General features: G+C 44.9%; 1 protein-coding gene across 2 annotated transcripts in view; it reads left to right on the forward strand.

The window, feature by feature from the left end:
* pou2f2a (POU class 2 homeobox 2a) overlaps nucleotides 1-17,132 on the forward strand; it is a 22,467-nt gene extending 5,335 nt beyond the window's left edge. Inside the window, exons 4-15 of one of the 2 annotated variants that reach the window (XM_062529360.1) lie at nucleotides 314-370; nucleotides 2,719-2,832; nucleotides 5,880-6,140; nucleotides 6,781-6,892; nucleotides 7,851-7,942; nucleotides 8,439-8,603; nucleotides 9,025-9,166; nucleotides 10,927-11,075; nucleotides 11,599-11,790; nucleotides 13,284-13,332; nucleotides 14,161-14,302; nucleotides 16,963-17,132. In XM_062529360.1, coding sequence (XP_062385344.1) covers nucleotides 314-370; nucleotides 2,719-2,832; nucleotides 5,880-6,140; nucleotides 6,781-6,892; nucleotides 7,851-7,942; nucleotides 8,439-8,603; nucleotides 9,025-9,166; nucleotides 10,927-11,075; nucleotides 11,599-11,790; nucleotides 13,284-13,332; nucleotides 14,161-14,302; nucleotides 16,963-17,005 — 1,518 coding nt within the window. In that variant the 3' untranslated portion in view covers nucleotides 17,006-17,132. The remainder of the gene's footprint in view (nucleotides 1-313; nucleotides 371-2,718; nucleotides 2,833-5,879; nucleotides 6,141-6,780; nucleotides 6,893-7,850; nucleotides 7,943-8,438; nucleotides 8,604-9,024; nucleotides 9,167-10,926; nucleotides 11,076-11,598; nucleotides 11,791-13,283; nucleotides 13,333-14,160; nucleotides 14,303-16,962) is intronic. The other variant, XM_062529361.1, reaches the window with a different exon arrangement.
* Nucleotides 17,133-17,367: the final 235 nt, after the last annotated feature.

Here is a 17,367-nt window from a genome sequence, read left to right on the forward strand (position 1 = left end):
GTATGTTTTTCTATTCATGCAATTTTGAGGTCTCCATTAGACAATCTGCCCCAAGGCTGTGGTTTGTAGAAGTCCATTGAGATCATTAGCCCTGAGGAAACCTTTGCAACCCCTGAACATTCCTTTTACCAGTAAAGATATATTTTGTACAAGGTTTTAATAACAGTGTTCTTGTAATAGTGTAAAAAAAGTTCTGTGTAAGCTTTCTTGAAACCAAATTAATTTCTTTGTTATGCTCAGTGCCATTCAGGCTCACCCTAGTCTAGTCTTTAAGTGGTTACTGTACAGAAAGGTCATTGTCTCATCTTCACAGGCCCGGTCAATGAAAACAAGTCCCTTCTGTCTGTCCCCCAACTTAAGCAACACCAAGGTAAGACATGGCGTATATGTTATACATGGATGTGTGTGGATGATTTTCTGTGTATTTTGGATGGTGATATTTTCACTATTACCGTATGTTAGTGCAGGATCGTATCAGATATAACTATATCAGATCAGGCAACATAGTTTACTTAAGCATTTAGTACATAAGTGCATACTGTTCGTGTGTAGTGCACACGTTTGTATTGCTATTTCATTTCCTGTTTTACAAACCCATTTCCAGAAAAGTTGAGCTGTTGTGTATAATGTAAATGAAATCAGAATGTGATCATCTGCAAATCTTGCAAACCCATTGAGGTGCAAAAAGGACATAGTAAACATACCCAAAGTTGAAACGATGTCCAATGTTGATAGATTTCACTATGAAAAAAATATATATATATACATTTACTGTATATACGTTCATCCATTTTTTATGTAACATGCAACATGACTCAAAACATTTGTGTCAGCAAAAGTCTGAAAAAGTTATGTCATGCTAAAGAAAACATGAGGAACATTTCACAACACTGGCACCATGATTGGGTTTAAAATAGCATCCCAGAGACGCTCTCAGAAGTCTGGATCAGAGGTATTCACCACACAGTGTAAACCTGTATATATACCATAATGTAAGAACAATCTCATAAAATGTAAGAACAATCCAATAAAATCTAGGGTTTACATCATTGACAAATCATTCTGTTTTTAACAACATGTCATATAATTACGTCTTTTTTAAGTAGCAAAACACCTCGTAAATGCCTAAACATCTCAATCTAGTTTGCATGAAGATAGTAATATGCAAATCCAGAAATGTGCTGTGACCATCATGAGACATCTCATTGGGGGGGTGGAGACACAGCCACTTGGCAGAGCCATACTGCCTGGGGCGAGACATGTAGTATTTATACAAACATCATAAGAGAGATTTGAAGAGAGAGAGACAGGGAGATTTCTCTAGAAAGGGACTTGGATGCTATTAGCGTGTCTATGAGAGAGAGAGAGAGAGAGAGAGAGACGAGAGACAAAAAGGGAGATTTCTCTAGAAAGGGACTTGGATGCTACCAGCGTGTCTATGAGAGAGAGAGAGAGAGAGAGAGAGAGAGAGAGACACACAGAGAGAGAGAGAGCGAGACAGAGAGACAAAAAGGGAGATTTATCTGGAAAGAGACTTGGATGCTATTAGCGTGTCTATGAGAGACAGAGAGAGACAGAGAGACAAGGAGGAGTGGAAGGAAGAACTCAAGAGCCAAATGAGAGGCAAAGTGAAGATGGACGGGGGCAAGAAGCTGACAGATGCACATGTCAGCGGAGAGGGCCAGTGGCTGGATTACTTCTCTGACATCAGCACTGACCTCTCCCCTCTGGACCTTAGCCTGGTAAATACCACACTGCTGCGATTCGAGCACTTTCAGCACTTTCAGCAGGAGCCCATGCACTCTGCCTTGTCTGTGCAGGTGAACTGGGAGATGTGTGCACATGGCTTGGTGGCTGTTTTCAGTGTGTGTGTGTGTGTGTGTGTGTGTGTGTGTGTGTGTGTGTGTGCTTGTATGCATATAGTGTGTCTGTGTGTGTTTGTCCCGATCATAAGATGTAAATGATCAAATTGAATTGTTTTGAAATGCGCATTATATTTTGGCATTTATAGCATGTAAATTTATGTTCGGGTTTTTTTTTCAGTACAACTAATGGATATTGCAAATGAAGTGTTAAGGCTCAACAAGCAATAACGCTATTTATTTATTTATTTATTTATCTAAGGAATGTTGTTAGGCACGACGCGCACATGGAGCTTACTGTAGCTTTAACCCTTAACTGGGGGGTAAACTACAGACTCGAGTGGCTTATTTCTTTTCTAAAGCGGTTTCTACATCTATCTGGCAAGATTTCATGATACGAAGGCACAGCAACGAGAAATATAATGATGTATTCATAGATAATCATTCTTCTGCCAATACATATATTCTATATTCTTGATATGAATCATTGCCAAGCAACATCAAGACACTACTCTAACTCTTGTGTAAGTTGTGCATTACCATTTCAGTGTGTGTGTGTGTGTGTGTGTGTGTGTGTGTTTGTATTGGGCTTTACAAGGGCATCGAACGCGATTCAGAATCAATAATCATAACAATCATAATCAAGGACGGGAACTATCCGTTTGAGAATTTGTCATTTACAATTTCTTGAGAGTGAATGTTGATGTGCATCAGATGTTTTTTTTTTAACATGTCTCTTTACTCCTCTCTTCTCAACTTTTCTCCCAATTATTCTTCCCTCATCTGTTCTCTCTTCTTTTCTTTCGACTGCTCCTCTCCCTTCATCTCCTCCTCCTCTCCTCTCTCTGTCCCTTAGGCGAAAACAGAGGACGGGTCCGAGATGCATAGAGCCCAGGCCCCTGCCCCGACCCCCACGCAGCCCACCCTGCCCCACACACAGCTCATGCTCGCGGGCAGCCAGCTGGCTGGGGTAGGTCTCCCTCTCTCCCTCTCTCCCTCCCTCTACTCACAGCTCGTCCATTCATCAGGCATCATCCACTCCATCTCCTGCGGTGGCAAGCAGAGAGCGCTGCTCTTAACAGCAATGCTCGCAAATACTCAGAAACGAGCAAGACTAGAGTCTTTTGGCCGCGTTTCCCAGTTCGTTAAGAAGCTCTTAAGTGCTAAGAATTTCTTAGGAGTGTTCTTAGAACGTTCTTAGAGCACTCCTAGTCTAAGAAGTTCTTAGCACTATAAGAGCTTCTTGACGAATCTGGGAAACCTGGCCTTTGACAGTTATGTATCTGACGCAGTAGAGGCACTACCAAGGCTCTAATAAGAAGTGTCTGATGAGAGGGGGTGCATTTGTGTTGGCATTCGGCCATTCATGTCACAATGACTGTTCTTTTGTTGAAAATCCAAAATCAAGATGATGGACGTCATTTTCATATCATCAACCAACCTGAAATGTGACCATTTAAAGCGAAATCAGTCGCTTTGCGCACAACGTTATTTTGAGAAAATCAACAATAACAAAATTCCGGGTTAACATGTTGAATTTCACGTTTTCGCATAATTTGACAGTATACAGTCTAGTTTCATATCGTGAACGCATTTCACAGAAAAACATGACAAGTTTTGACTGTTAAACCCGGCGAAGATTTAACACATTTGCTGTCATTCCCGTTGTCCATGTGCCGCTTAAAGAGAAACTATGCAGGATTGGCGATTTCATCTTAAGTTTCGGTTTCGTTTTTCATTTTCGCTCGTTTTATGCTTGCATATTTCTCTGCAGAGCTTCCCCGACAGCTTTAGCGTGTATATTTATACATATATAGGCTATATATAAATATATAAATTGCAAGCGTGGTTCTTCTTGTTCTTTATGCATCTCAGCCTTCCAGATGTAAACAGGGAACGATTGTCTCCTGAACAAACTGCAAAGTTGCAATAGCGGATAGGGACACTGGGGACGGGAGGAAATATTACTGTTTTCGATAAAACTGGTCAGTCAAGCAAAACAACGATTTCTAAGTGATTTTATGACTATGAAAAAGTTGCATAGGGTCTCTTTAAAAAGGTGATTTCTCCTCTTCTGGCATATCGTAACAGGAGAACCATGTCAACTTCGGATGCAGTCATCTTAGCGATAGTTTGTGTAATACCCTCGATATGCATATGAGCACAATAACTTAATTTAGTAAATTTTACCGAAACGACTGGTTTCGCTTTGCAGAGTCACAAATAATGAATGAAGTACAGGAACCCAAAATGCTCAAGGGCATTAAAGGAATGTAATCTGTCAAGTCAAGTCAAGTCAGTTAATATCACAGCAAGGTACACTGTACCGGTTGACTGTCACTCCTGAGGTGGTGCCAAATTTGCATACTGTAGCTTGGACCACACCCACACACGAGTGCAGCACGTGGATTCTCATGTGCTCCTCTCTACTCCTCTCCGTCCCTCTCCACTGTTCCTGTTTCAACATGACTGTGCACCAGTGCACAAAGCAGGGTCCATAAAGACATGGATCTCAGAGTTTGGTGTGGATGAGCTTGACTAACCTGCACAGAGTGCTGACTTCAACCCGATAGAACACCTTTGGGATGAATTAGAGCAGAGACTGAGAGCCAGTAGCCTCGTCCAACATCAGTGTGTGACCTCACAAATGCGCTTCTGGAAGAATGGGCAAAAAATCTCATGAACACACTCCTAAACCATATGGAAAGCTTTCCCAGCTGTTATACTGTAGCTGCAAAATGTGGACCAATGTCATATTAAGCCCTATCTATTAAGAATAGGATGTCACTTAAGCCGTTAGGGGGTTCAAGGCAAGTGACCCAATACTTTTGGCAATATAGTGTATATGTTGTAGACCTGAATGGAGGGAGCAACAAAAAGAGACAAATCTGTGCACAGTATAAGACATCCTTGGGCCATGAATACAAGACCTTGTGGGCTTAAATCAGGCGTCCAGAGGTCAATGATATGAACCAGGTGCAGGTTCGTCACTCCCTACCATTCACTGCTTGGCTCTTTTAGTGGCCTGTCCGTTCATTTCCCATTGTGTATGTTGAATCTTTTGTCTTTTATATGCTTTTCTCCCTCTTTGCGATGGCTGCAGAGAGATGGGTGTCCTTGTGGGCTAATGGGAATGAGGCCTATAGGCTTTTGTTGCGGCGCTTACTCTTGCTTTTGCACTTTTTTGCCAAATGTTTTCCCTTGGCTCTGGGTGAAATGGTTCTTATTCTTGTTTTTTCCCCCTTTCCTCCATCTCTCTTGTCCCTCCTTTTTGTCTGTTCTCTCTGGCTCTCTCTCTCTATCTCTCTTTTTGTCAACAATTTCACCTTTTTAAATTCTGTCTTTACTCATGTTTTTACTTTTTCACGCATTCATCATCACCGTTCCCCGCCATTCACCTCCTCACTAAATGCCCCTTACACCTTTCATCACTTTTGCTTCCGTTGCTTGTGAATGTAAACGTCTTCTCTGCTTCTCCCTTCATACTGTTCCTTTCATTTTGTTCCTTTCTGGTTTTGCCATCTCACCTCTGCCCTTTCCCCTTTGACCTCGTCCACTTTTTCTCTCTTCTTTCCATTCCATTTTTCTCTCCTCCCTTATTCCTTTACCTCTCTCTCTCTCTCGCTATTTCTCCTCTCCTTTTGGTGCCACCATCTTTTCATTTTTTTCTTGTCCTCTATCCTCTCTTTCTCTCTGTCTGTCTGTCTGTCTCTCTCTCTCGCTCCTCTCCTTTTCTTTCTATCTTCATCATCCTCTCCCTCCTCCTTTTCTCTCCCCCTTCTCTCTCTCTCCCCCTTCTCTCTCTCTCTGTTTGTCTGTCTGTCTGTCTCTCTCGCTCCTCTCCTTCTCTTTCTATCTTCATCATCCTCTCCCTCCTCCTTTTCTCTCCCCCTTCTCTCTCTCTCCCTCTCTCCCCCTTCTCTCTCTCTCTCCCTCTCTCCCCCTTCTCTCCCCCTTCTCTCTCTCTTTCTCCCCCTTCTCTCTCTCTCTCTCCTCCTCTCCTGCTTGCTCCTGCAGCTGGCTGCTCTCCTGCCTGCACAGCAGCAGCTCCTCCTGCAGCAGGCCCAGGCCCAGCTCCTGGCCGCGGCCGTGCAGCAGTCGCATGCCCACCATCAGCAGCAGCAGGCGCAGGCGCAGGCCCAGGCGCAGGCCCAGCAAGCTGCGCAGCAGCAACAGCAGCAGCAGCAGTCGCCTGCGCAGTCGCAGCTCAAAGCTGAGCAGGCTGCTCAGGCCCCGCCCCAGCTCACTCTCTCCCAGCCAATCCAGCTCACTGCCCAGGTACAGACCCCTCCCGTGATTGGCCAAGAGTCCAAGAAGAAGCCTGCATGAACTGGCGGATTTGGAGGCTATACCCAAGCACTAAACTAGCTTTTGATGTAGCGTTCCCAAGGGGTTCAAATTGATTTTTACAAATATGTGCGTTTGGCAACATTGGCCTGCTACTCTAGTTTTGGACTGTCTCCCTGTTCTCAAAACAGACCTGAACTCTCCTTGACTTTCAGTATACCAGAAATCAGATTAACTTAATACTGTACATGTGCAGTTTGATCAGATTTTTTCACCAAGATGAAAGGATTGCTCGTGCTCTGGTTAAAGATGAGCAATAGATTTGCTAAGTGGACCAAACTATTTATGTGCTACTCTAGTAATTGGTATTGTGTAACTGCAATGATAATGGACAATTCATGATAACAGATATGGTTGATATGAACTATAATGAAAATGATGCAATGAAAGGGATGGAGTGTCAATATTTCTATCCTCCAAAACGTAGAAATATAGCGCTCTCTTGATTTATTTCTGTATTTCTCCTCTCTGTATATTTTCCTTCCACTCTTCCCTTCTGTCATCCCTTTATCATTTGTCTTTATCACTCTTCTCCTCTCTCTCTTCTCTCCTGTCGTCGCTCCCCTTGTAGGACATTCAGCAGCTGTTGCAGCTGCAGCAGCTGGTTCTGATGCCAGGTCACCCCCTGCAGTCTACAGCCCAGTTCCTGCTTCCACAAGCCCAGGCCCAACAGGCTCAGCAGGGTACGCAGTCTGTGTGTGTGTGTGCGTGTGTGTGCAGGTGTGTGTGTGTGTGTGTGTGCAGAGTGCAGACATGTCTGTCTGTCTGTTTCTGTGTGTGTGTGTGTGTGTGTGTGTGTGTGTGTGTGTGTGTGTGTGTGTCTGTGTGTGTGTGTGTGTGTGTGTGTGTGTGTGTGTGTTTGTGTGTGTGTGTGTGTGTGTGTGTGTGTGTGTGTGCAGACATGACTGTCTGTCTGTTTCTGTGTGTGTGTATGTGTGTGTGTGTGTGTGTGTGTGTGTGTGTCTGTGTGTCTGTGTGTGTGTGTGTGTGTGCAGACATGTCTGTCTGTCTGTTTCTGTGTGTGTGTGTGTGTGTGTGTGTGTGTGTGTGTGTGTGTGTCTGTGTGTGTGTGTGTGCAGACATGTCTGTCTGTCTGTCTGTTTCTGTGTGTGTGTGTGTGTGTGTGTGTGTGTGTGTGTGTGTGTGTGTGTGTGTGTGTGTGTGTGTCTGTGTGTGTGTGTGTGCAGACATGTCTGTCTGTCTGTCTGTTTCTGTGTGTGTGTGTGTGTGTGTATGTGTGTGTGTCTGTGTCTGTGTCTGTGTGTGTGTGTGTGTGTGCAGACATGTCTGTCTGTCTGTTTCTCTGTGTGTGTGTGTGTGTGTGTGTGTGTGTGTGTGTGTGTGTGTGTGTGTGTGTGTGTGTGTGTGTGTGTGTGTGTGTGTGTGTGTGTGTGTGTGTGAGTGTGTGAGAGCGTTTTTGTTCTCTGGGTAATTCTTTTTGTAAGCCTATCTCATAAATGTAAACAACTTAATACCAGTAATGCCATTCTGGAAGGATTATTTTGCCTATTCAGTCATCTTTATGCATACATGATGAAGAGATGAAAAACATAAACAGTCATAGAAGCAATAAAGCAAGTTTCAATTCTAATTGTACTGCCTCTCAGAATTGATTAATTATAACAAGTCTGTCTTTCACAGGTCTGCTATCGACACCAAATTTGATTCCACTACCTCAGCAAAGCCAAGGTGGTCTGCTGACCACCCCACCCAGGCTGGGGCTCCAAGCACAGGTATAGCCAGCAGCCAAGCCCCAGGCTTCAGTTTATGCTAGGCCCCAGAGATGTTTACCCAAATACCCATAGGACTGGATCACTGTTTTTTTTTTTTACTTGGCCCAGCCTTTAACACACACAGCTATTCTCAACACAGCACAAGCTATTCTCAATTTGATGGAATGTTGAAAACTGTTTCTATTTCTATTTTCTGTTTGACCTACCATTACTAAAATCATTGATGAATATGTGTTCAAATGTTCAAAAGTTATAACATATTCAAATGAGGATTGTGAATTAATACACGAATGCATAATCACCTTTCTTTAAAATCAGAATATTGATTGACAGAGAGACACCATGTAAAAACTGACACCCCCTTAGTCACTTGCCACCCCCAGCATCCGAGTAAATCAGATAGGACTATATTTTTGAACTCTTAGATTTGGTTATTCCGTTGGTGGTGAGTCTGTCTGTGTGCCATTGCTAACGTTACGCCTGTTCCCCCTCGCAGAGGGAGAAGAGCATGGAGACAGGGGGGGGCTCTGCGGGAGCCTCGTCCGGTGCCATGACCTCCATGCCCCAGCAGTCGCACCCTGAGGAGCCCAGCGACCTGGAGGAGCTGGAGCAGTTCGCCCGCACCTTCAAGCAGCGCCGCATCAAACTGGGCTTCACACAGGTAATGGAGAGCAAGAGAGTGCCCGCACACACACTCATGCTGCTCACACTCACACGAAAAAACAGAGACAGAAAGAGAGAGAGAGAGAGAGAGAGAGAGAGAGAGAGGAGGAAAGAAAGAGAGAGAAAGAGATAGAGAGAAAGGAAGAGGGAGAGGTCGATACTGTATGTAATACAAACACAATATTTACTGACAGACGCATGCATGAACATGTCCTTTTGTGTGGATGATGTCCTTGTAACAACAGAACACACTCATACACATCTGAAAACACACATACACAAACAGACACACACACACACACACATACACACTTCAGATATACCATATACCGTACATAAGTACACGTGCAAGGTCCAAGATGTACAGTACAACCTCTCATGAGCTCTCCAACTGCGTGTGTTGTGCACTTCATCATCAGGGCGACGTGGGAATGGCCATGGGCAAGCTATACGGGAATGACTTCAGCCAGACAACCATCTCCCGCTTCGAGGCACTCAACCTCAGCTTCAAGAACATGTGCAAACTCAAGCCCCTGCTGGAAAAGTGGCTGAGCGATGCAGGTAAGCACTCTGTGTGTCTGTGTGTGTTTGCTTGGTTAGTAATAGTAATACAGTTGAAATCCAAGCGTGTGTGTCTATGAGTGTGTGTGTGCGTGTCTATGTGTGTGTGTGTGTGTGTGTGTGTGAGAGAGAGAGAGAGAGAGAGAGAGAGAGAGAGAGAGAGAGAGAGAGAGAGAGAGAGACACTGAGGCCCTGTTCACACAACGTCGTTTTTTTGCAACCGGTGATGTTTTTATCGGTTACGCCTTGCCTTTACTCGAAGCTGGCAGTTTCGGAGGCTGTATCCAATAGTTTTGGTAATCGGCTTCCAAGTGTTTGAAGTTTTTGAAATCCCCAGTTACAGTTTGCCATGTAAACCCAGATCCGGCAATTTTATGACGACATAGCCCCACCCCGAACCTCTGACCCAGCCTCCGCGCTTGCTCACCTGACTCGAGTAGACCCTTGGCAGAAAAACAACAACAATGCTGGAGTCATATGTTTGCTGCAGCTATTTGTTACGTAACAACGCTGGAAAAAAAACTAGGCAATTCTGCATGATTTCGACGACCAGCGGCAGCACGTTAACAACAACCTGCACCAAATAGGCTACTTTTAAATCCACCACTTCCTCCTGTTAGGAGAGTTAATGAACATGTTAGATATAATCAACTTAATGCAGAACTATATCCATGCGCACACTTTTTGTTTGATCAGGGGAGATAGTCTAATTAGCACACAAGCATGCAACTATAGGCCAGGCCTCCCATCCTATGAAAAATAACTCAAGTTAGGCTACTTGTGGCTACCATTAAATCCCAAACCAAACCGAAAATCGTTTGATTTTGACCTACCTAAGCCGCTCCAAACGAAACGTATGTCTCACAAATGCCTTCCTCACCCTGTGCTTTGCACAGCATAAGTAAATAAAATACCTCAGCCATAATTTGTCGTGTCTGACACCACAATAGCTCCTGGCACACTTGCACGTGTAAGCTCTCAATGATTATGCAAACATCCACAATGTAGAGTAGGCTATGATTGACATACATTGCTGGTAGGTTTTAAGTGAGCATGTGCATTGCATAGCTATCGTCGGGAACACCCACTGGCGCGCTTCTTCCTCTGTGTGTAAACGTTTTTTTTTACTGGTATCCTGAAAGGTTTGAAAGCTATGTGAAAAAGAAAATTACACCCGGCGCTGTCGTGTAAACGTAGCCTGAGAGAGACGAGGAGCATGAGAATGAGAGTATGACGTGTGTGCATGTATGCATTAACTTGTTCACTGATGCATATGAGCGCTCAATGTGTGTGTCGGAGAATGACTGAGGGATTGCACGCACCCATGTGTGTCGAATTGTATTAATGTCTCTGTGGGCACTTGCCTGTTTACTGATGCTTTCAAGCCACCTGCGCGCGCGTGTGTGTGTGTGTGTGTGTGTGTGTGTGTGTGTGTGTGTGTGTGTGTGTGTGTGTGTGTGTGTGTGTGTGTGTGTGTGTGTGTGTGTGTACGTGTATGTGTATTTGTTTCTGTGAGAGTGAAAGAGAAAAGCGGAGACAGAGGGAGAGACAGCCTGTTATGTGAGGTTTTAGCTTGCACTTGTGTATGTGTATGTATAAAATATATGCAATCACTTTGTCACTGTTCCCTCGCATGATACCTATGATCCTGGTATCACTGTGTGTGTGTGTGTGTGTGTGTGTGTGTGTGTGTGTGTGTGTGTGTGTGTGTGTGTGTTTGTTAGTGTGTGTACTCACCCTACCCTTTGCACCTGTGACAGAAACCATGGCGATAGACAGCATGCTGCCCAGCCCCAGCTCCCTGTCCTCCCCCGTGATGGGCTTCGAGGGGTTGCCGGGGCGACGCCGGAAGAAACGCACCAGCATCGAGACCAACGTCCGCGTGGCCTTAGAGCGCAACTTCATCGCGGTCAGCCCCCACCCCCCACCCCCCTCCACTTTCTGCACACTTTTCTCACAGACGAGAGCCAGTCCTCCTTCATTAGCAGTAGATTCCCTTCCCATATCTGTGGATAGAGTGATTGCCTGTGTTCTGGAGACACTCCCACTCTCCCTCTATTGTACACTGCACGTTTCACATTTTTACTTCTTATGTGTGTGTGTGTGTGTGTGTGTGTGTGTGTGTGTTAGAGTGCGTGTGTGTGTGTGTGTGTATGTGTGTGTGTGTGTGTGTGTGTGTGTGTGTGTGTGTGTGTGTGTGTGTGTGTGTGTGTGTGTGTGTGTGAGTGTGTGTGTGTGTGTGTTAGAGTGTGTGTGTATGTGTGTGTGAGTGAGTGTGTGTGTGTGTGAGTGAGTGTGTGTGTGTGTTAGAGTGTGTGTGTGTGTTAGAGTGTGTGTGTGTGTGTGTGTGTGTGTGTTAGAGTGTGTGTGTGTGTCAGTGTGTACCGGTCTGTGAGTGTCTCGTCTGATCCGTTTCCTGTCTCCACGTGCAGAACCAGAAGCCTACCTCAGAGGAGATCATGCAGCTAGCCGAGCAGCTGAACATGGAGAAGGAGGTGATCCGCGTCTGGTTCTGCAACCGCCGCCAGAAGGAGAAGCGCATCAACCCCTCCAGCGCCACCCCTCCCCTGCCCAGTCAGCCGGCCCCAGCCTCGCACAAACCCCCCTGCTACAGCCCCCACATGGTATGACCCACAGCCAGTCACACTGACTCCTAGAAATACTGTATACAAATGTATACTGTTCGAAATCTATACAATCTATGTCAAAATGCTTAGATTTCCCTCTTAGAAAAAAACTGTCCTTGGATTAAAATGTGCATACTAACATGTTGATAATTGTACTTGTGGAAATGATTTGTGAAATAGCTCTCTGGCTAATATTCTAAGTTCACTACCATGATTTTACTGTCTAATAATAATCATATCACTATTATTATTATTATTATTATTATTATTATTATAACAGCAATTAAACATTGTTATTATTATTATTATTACACTGTGATCATACAGACAGCTAAGTATTTGATTGATGATGTCCCATTGTAATAATACCTCCTTCAGCTTTCTATATAAAATAAGTATTTTTCTCTCTCAATGTTAGCGTTCTACAGTATTGGATTTCTCCACAGCATGTTTCACAGCTCTTATTGATTTCCATTGTTCAACTAATGTGCCACAACTTCAGCACTGATTTAAACACAGCATGACTACTGTACACAACCAGTGCATACAGCAATGCCTATTTTGAATTAAGCAAAACATTTGTTTACACTTAGAAGGATATATAACAAAATCCATACAATACAATCATTTTAGCTTGTTAGACTCTAGATTGTGGACAAAACATTGACATACCTCCTCTGAAGCACCTGCCAGTACATAGCAAGAGGTGTCCGATTATTTCAATAGAAATAGCTGTCGTATCTAGGGTGAAATAATACTGTAAAAACAAAAATAACATTTTGTAATATTTCGTGGAAAGAACCCAGACGAACCTGTTAGCAAATTTGAATTTGCTCTGTAGGTCCGTCTGGATACCTTCCCACTGAAGCAGATTTCCGAATCACCAAAAACCCAGGAACCAATCATAACCACTTATCCAGCATGGGGCGGGCTTTTTATGATGACAGACAGAGGAGTACAGGTAGCAGTGCTCTTCAACACAACAAATGACTGCGCTAATGGCGTCAGTGTTAAAAACTATATAGACGTGTATTTTATTTAGAATTGTAGTGAAACAACTGACTTTAAAATTTCCGTTTAGAAGAAATATGTGTTTGCTGTACCTCCAAATTGTACCAATTTCAGTTTAATTTCACTGCTGATTATGCCCCTTGGAAATGAGAAGTGAATAAAAGGTCCCAGACCCATTCTCAATATCATTTGTGATTTGAGAAATGGGCAGGTGTTAGCCAGGCTAGGCAAGACTGGCTCTGCATCACACACTGGTGATTTGGCTGATTTCCTGTTGTAAAATGTTCTAGGAACTCAGTCCACACACTGGCCCAGTCTATACACTTTACCCTCAGGCAGACAGAATCTGTTGACCTCCACACTGTTTTGATCTGATATGGAGGAAGTTAACCTCTTTAACTCTTTTTCACCCTTCTCTCTCCCCTCCATCCCTCTCTCTCTCTTTCTCATCTCTCTGTTCTCTCCTCTCATCCTCCCAGATGTCCAGTCAAGGGCTGCCCCAGGCTGCCACAAGCCTCAGCACAACAGGTAAGCACACGCTTACTCTCCCACACACACACACACACACACACACACACACACACACACACACACACACACACACACAGGCTCTCTCTCCTTCTCTCTCTCTCTCCCACCTCAGGTTGACTAGCTGCAGTCAGTCGTCCTGCTTTTGCCCCGCAGCAAGCCTCCTTCTAAACGCAGTCTCTCCTCATATCTTTATGGTCACATCAGTGTAGATGTCTGGTGTGACGTGGGAAAGACATATGTGCGTCGTTAAAAAGACTGTCAAGAAACACTTACCCAGGAATGTTTGAACATTGGTTGAATGTGACAGCACAGAGAAGACCATAAAAATGTATTGTGAGCTGGGGGCAATTTATTCCACTTTTCATTGCTTCAGTTGACCTGAAGTACTTTTTCTGTGAATTGAGATGAGACATGACATGAAATCACCAGTGATTTTGAGAGCATTTAGCTTTCAAGCTTTCTTCTCAGAATGAGCATGAATATTATGTCACACATTGACGCCATTCTCTCTCTCTCTCTCTCTCTCTCTCTCTCTCGCTCTCTCTCTCTCTCAATTCAATTCAATTCAATTCCATAAAGCTTTATTGGCATGAAAGTTTCATGAACAATATTGGCAAAGCTCAATTACATGTACACGTAAAGAGTTGAAGGGAAAATACATAAATGAATGTTTAACAGAATTGTGGAATTAACGCATAAGGGGGCATACAGGTAGACATAGAAGACATAAAAGTAAAACAACAATTCTAATAATAATAATAACAAATATGTTGGTGTTTGTGATCTCTCTCTCTCTCTCTCTCTCTCTCTCTCTCTCCTTCATAGCCGCCAGCTCTTCTCCTTCAGTGGCCTGCCCCATCAACCCCGGTGGCAATGTTATCATGAGCTCCGCCCCCAGCTCTGTGACCCCGCCTCCACACAGCTCTAGCCCCTCCCCCCGCCTGAGCAGCCCAGGCCTCAGCACAGGGTGAGTCTTGAGTCACTGCACCACGGAAAAATAACATGCACCCACACATGCACACACACGTGCCCAGACTTCCCCCCTAACACACACACACACACACACACCCCACCTCACCTCTTCACACACACTCTTTTGTGCAAACTTGTCCTGTCAGACTCAGACTTTCTCAGGAGGCATAAAAGCATTACATAACGATTATGACTCCCTACTCTGGCATCTAGATTGATCACTTCCCAGTAACTTTGGGTAACATTACTACGATCATGCAAAGTAGGTGGGAGGGGTGATAGATAGATAGATAGATACTTTATTGATCCCCAAGGGGAAATTCAAGGGTGGGAGGGCTGTCCCATGCTACCTGCTGTTATGTTCTGAAGCTATGCTAGGAACATCTTCTGTTGCTTCTCCTCAGTTACCCTGCACACACACACACACACACACACACACACACACACACACACACATAGACGCACACACACACACACACACACACACACACACACACACACACAGACACAGACACAGACACAGACACACAGACGCACACACACACAGACACATACACATAGACGCACACACACAGACACACATAGACACACACACACCAAAATGAAGCCACACAGGCCTGAGGAAACGTAAGAACATAGCAAATGGGAACTTAAGTCCTTTTTATGTGGAACACACACACACACACACACACACACACACACACACACACACACACACACACACAGACACACACACGTCTAGATAAGAACACTCTATAGTAGACAGACAGACCACAGACTGCATGTAAGTTACACACAAACGTTGCGACGAGTACACAGAAATGTGGACAGCGTAGAAGAGCTGACCACAGACAGCAGGTCTGGGGAACTCACCATCTTCCTGTACCCATGAGATGGCCACCTTGGGCACCATAAAGTGTCAGGCAGTTTATATATTATCTTTAGATTTCATATCAATTTATGATTGCAGTTGATTTCAGTGGAGATTTAATCTTCAAGGTTTCAGCTAACTATATAGAACAGACACATAAAACCGCATTATGATGAAAACCGTGTCCAGTGTATTGCAATGGGTTGTGAAGTATACATTGTAAATCACTTTTTCATTTTGGGTGCTAAACTCTTGTGTGTTATTGGGGCGTTCTGAAACACTGGGTTATTACAGTTAAGTCTGACTACAACGGTTTGTATTTGTCAGATACCTCAACACACCACACACACACACACACACACACACACACACACACACACAAATCTAAATAAAAATCAGACCGCGATCAACCGGATACACTTCAATGCCAATATTCAAAACAGCTGTTACATAACACTCCTCTAAACCTGCTTGCTTTTTTTCCCTTTCTGTGGTTGTGAATGACATTGTGATTGTGTGTGTATGTGTGTGTGTGTGTGTGTGTGTTGGTGTTGGTGTGTGTGTGTGTGTGTGTGTGTGTGTGTGTGTGTGTGTGTGTGTGTGTGTGCGTGCGCGTGCATACCACGTATGTGTGCGCTGGAATGTTTGTGGTGATTTTAGGAGCACAATGATGGGTGTAAGCACAGGGATGAACCCGGCCCTTCTTGGCAGCAACCCCCTGGCCACAATGCAAGGTGTGTGTGGTAGGTAGGAGAGGAAGGGAGGCACGGCACAGTGCCGTACGCCTTAAGGGAAGATGGAGGTGGTGCATACCGTTATTGAGAAACAGAACATATCCATAAATCTGAGAAATTGAGAAACAGTGAATTATTCAAATGAACGATATCTTAATTCGACAAATCTGCAGTAGCATGAATTATGTTTATACAGTATATTCCATGTTGGATCAGAAGGGGTATGTACTGTCCACGTACAGTACATCTCTGTTAAACTGTATTTGGAAGTTTCATTCAATTGGCAAAAAGTTTGAATTGAGTTACAGAGGAAATATGTATGGCACCCTCTTTCCCTGGAAGTTGCAGTAGTTTTGTAGCAATATATTTCATGCAAAATGAAATCTTCAGCATCATGACATTTCATCCCAGTACATCCCATCCATTAAGCTGCCATGTATAGAAAAGGTGTGTGTGTATGTGTGTCTGTGTGTGTGCGTGTGTGAGTAGTTTCTCCTTGAACTCAGTCCTAACCTAACCCTGCCATCTTGCCATTTTCCCAGCATCTCTGTCTTGTCTCAGTGCCTCTTCATTATTCTGCATGTCACCCATCTTGTCTCTGATGAAGCTGCCCATCCCATACATCCACAGGAAGTCCATCTGACAGTTGAATGGAGCATTAGGTGCTGTGTCCACCAAACCCGTTTTTTTACGCTGAGAGCGCCCTCAACCTCCTTTTCTCGGCGCTTCGAGAAGTGTTTATTGTTGCTAAGTTACCAAAACCAGAGACGGTTTATAACGAGAAGTGACATTGACGAGCCCGGCACTGTTCTAAAAGTTGATTTCAACTTTGAGCGCTCTGAGCGCTGCGGTAAAAAACGTCAGCGCCGAGAGCTTTTTTTCCGCCGAGGGCGCTCAGCGCTGTGAACGCTGGGCTACATAGACTTTATATTGAAAATTGTCATCGTCGGCGCAAAAAAAAAACGCGATTGGTGGACATAGGGCCTTAATGTGCTTTTTTCCCCTCTCTCTTACATATCGTTCCTCTTCCTCCTCCTCTTCCTCCCTCAGCGCTGGCTGCCAGTGGTGGTCAGATGTCCCTTTCTGCTCTTGAGGGTGGCCAAATGCTGCTGGGTGGAGCTGGAGGCCACGGTGGCGGTCTCCGCACCTCCCTCTTCCTCAACCGCCCCACCCTGCTGCCGATGCCCGCTGGCGCCGGCCTGGGATTGGTCAGCGCTGGCCGGGCCTCGCCGCCCCCGAGCGGCAGCGGCGTTAGCCCCGCCTCTTGCTCCGCCTCCCCTTGCTCTAGCCCCGCCTCCTTCTGCTCCTTCAGCGAAGCCTCCTCTCCAGCACCCCTGGGTGGGGCTATGGCTGAGTGATGCCACCCAACACCCCCCCACCCAAATCCCCCCCCCCCCCCCCCTTCCCATAGCGACGGCCTACCGTAGGACGTGGGAGGAGGAGTCCATGGAGTCG

Source organism: Sardina pilchardus, chromosome 24 (genome assembly GCF_963854185.1).
Source record: "Sardina pilchardus chromosome 24, fSarPil1.1, whole genome shotgun sequence".
Classification (NCBI taxonomy): Eukaryota; Metazoa; Chordata; class Actinopteri; order Clupeiformes; family Clupeidae; genus Sardina; species Sardina pilchardus.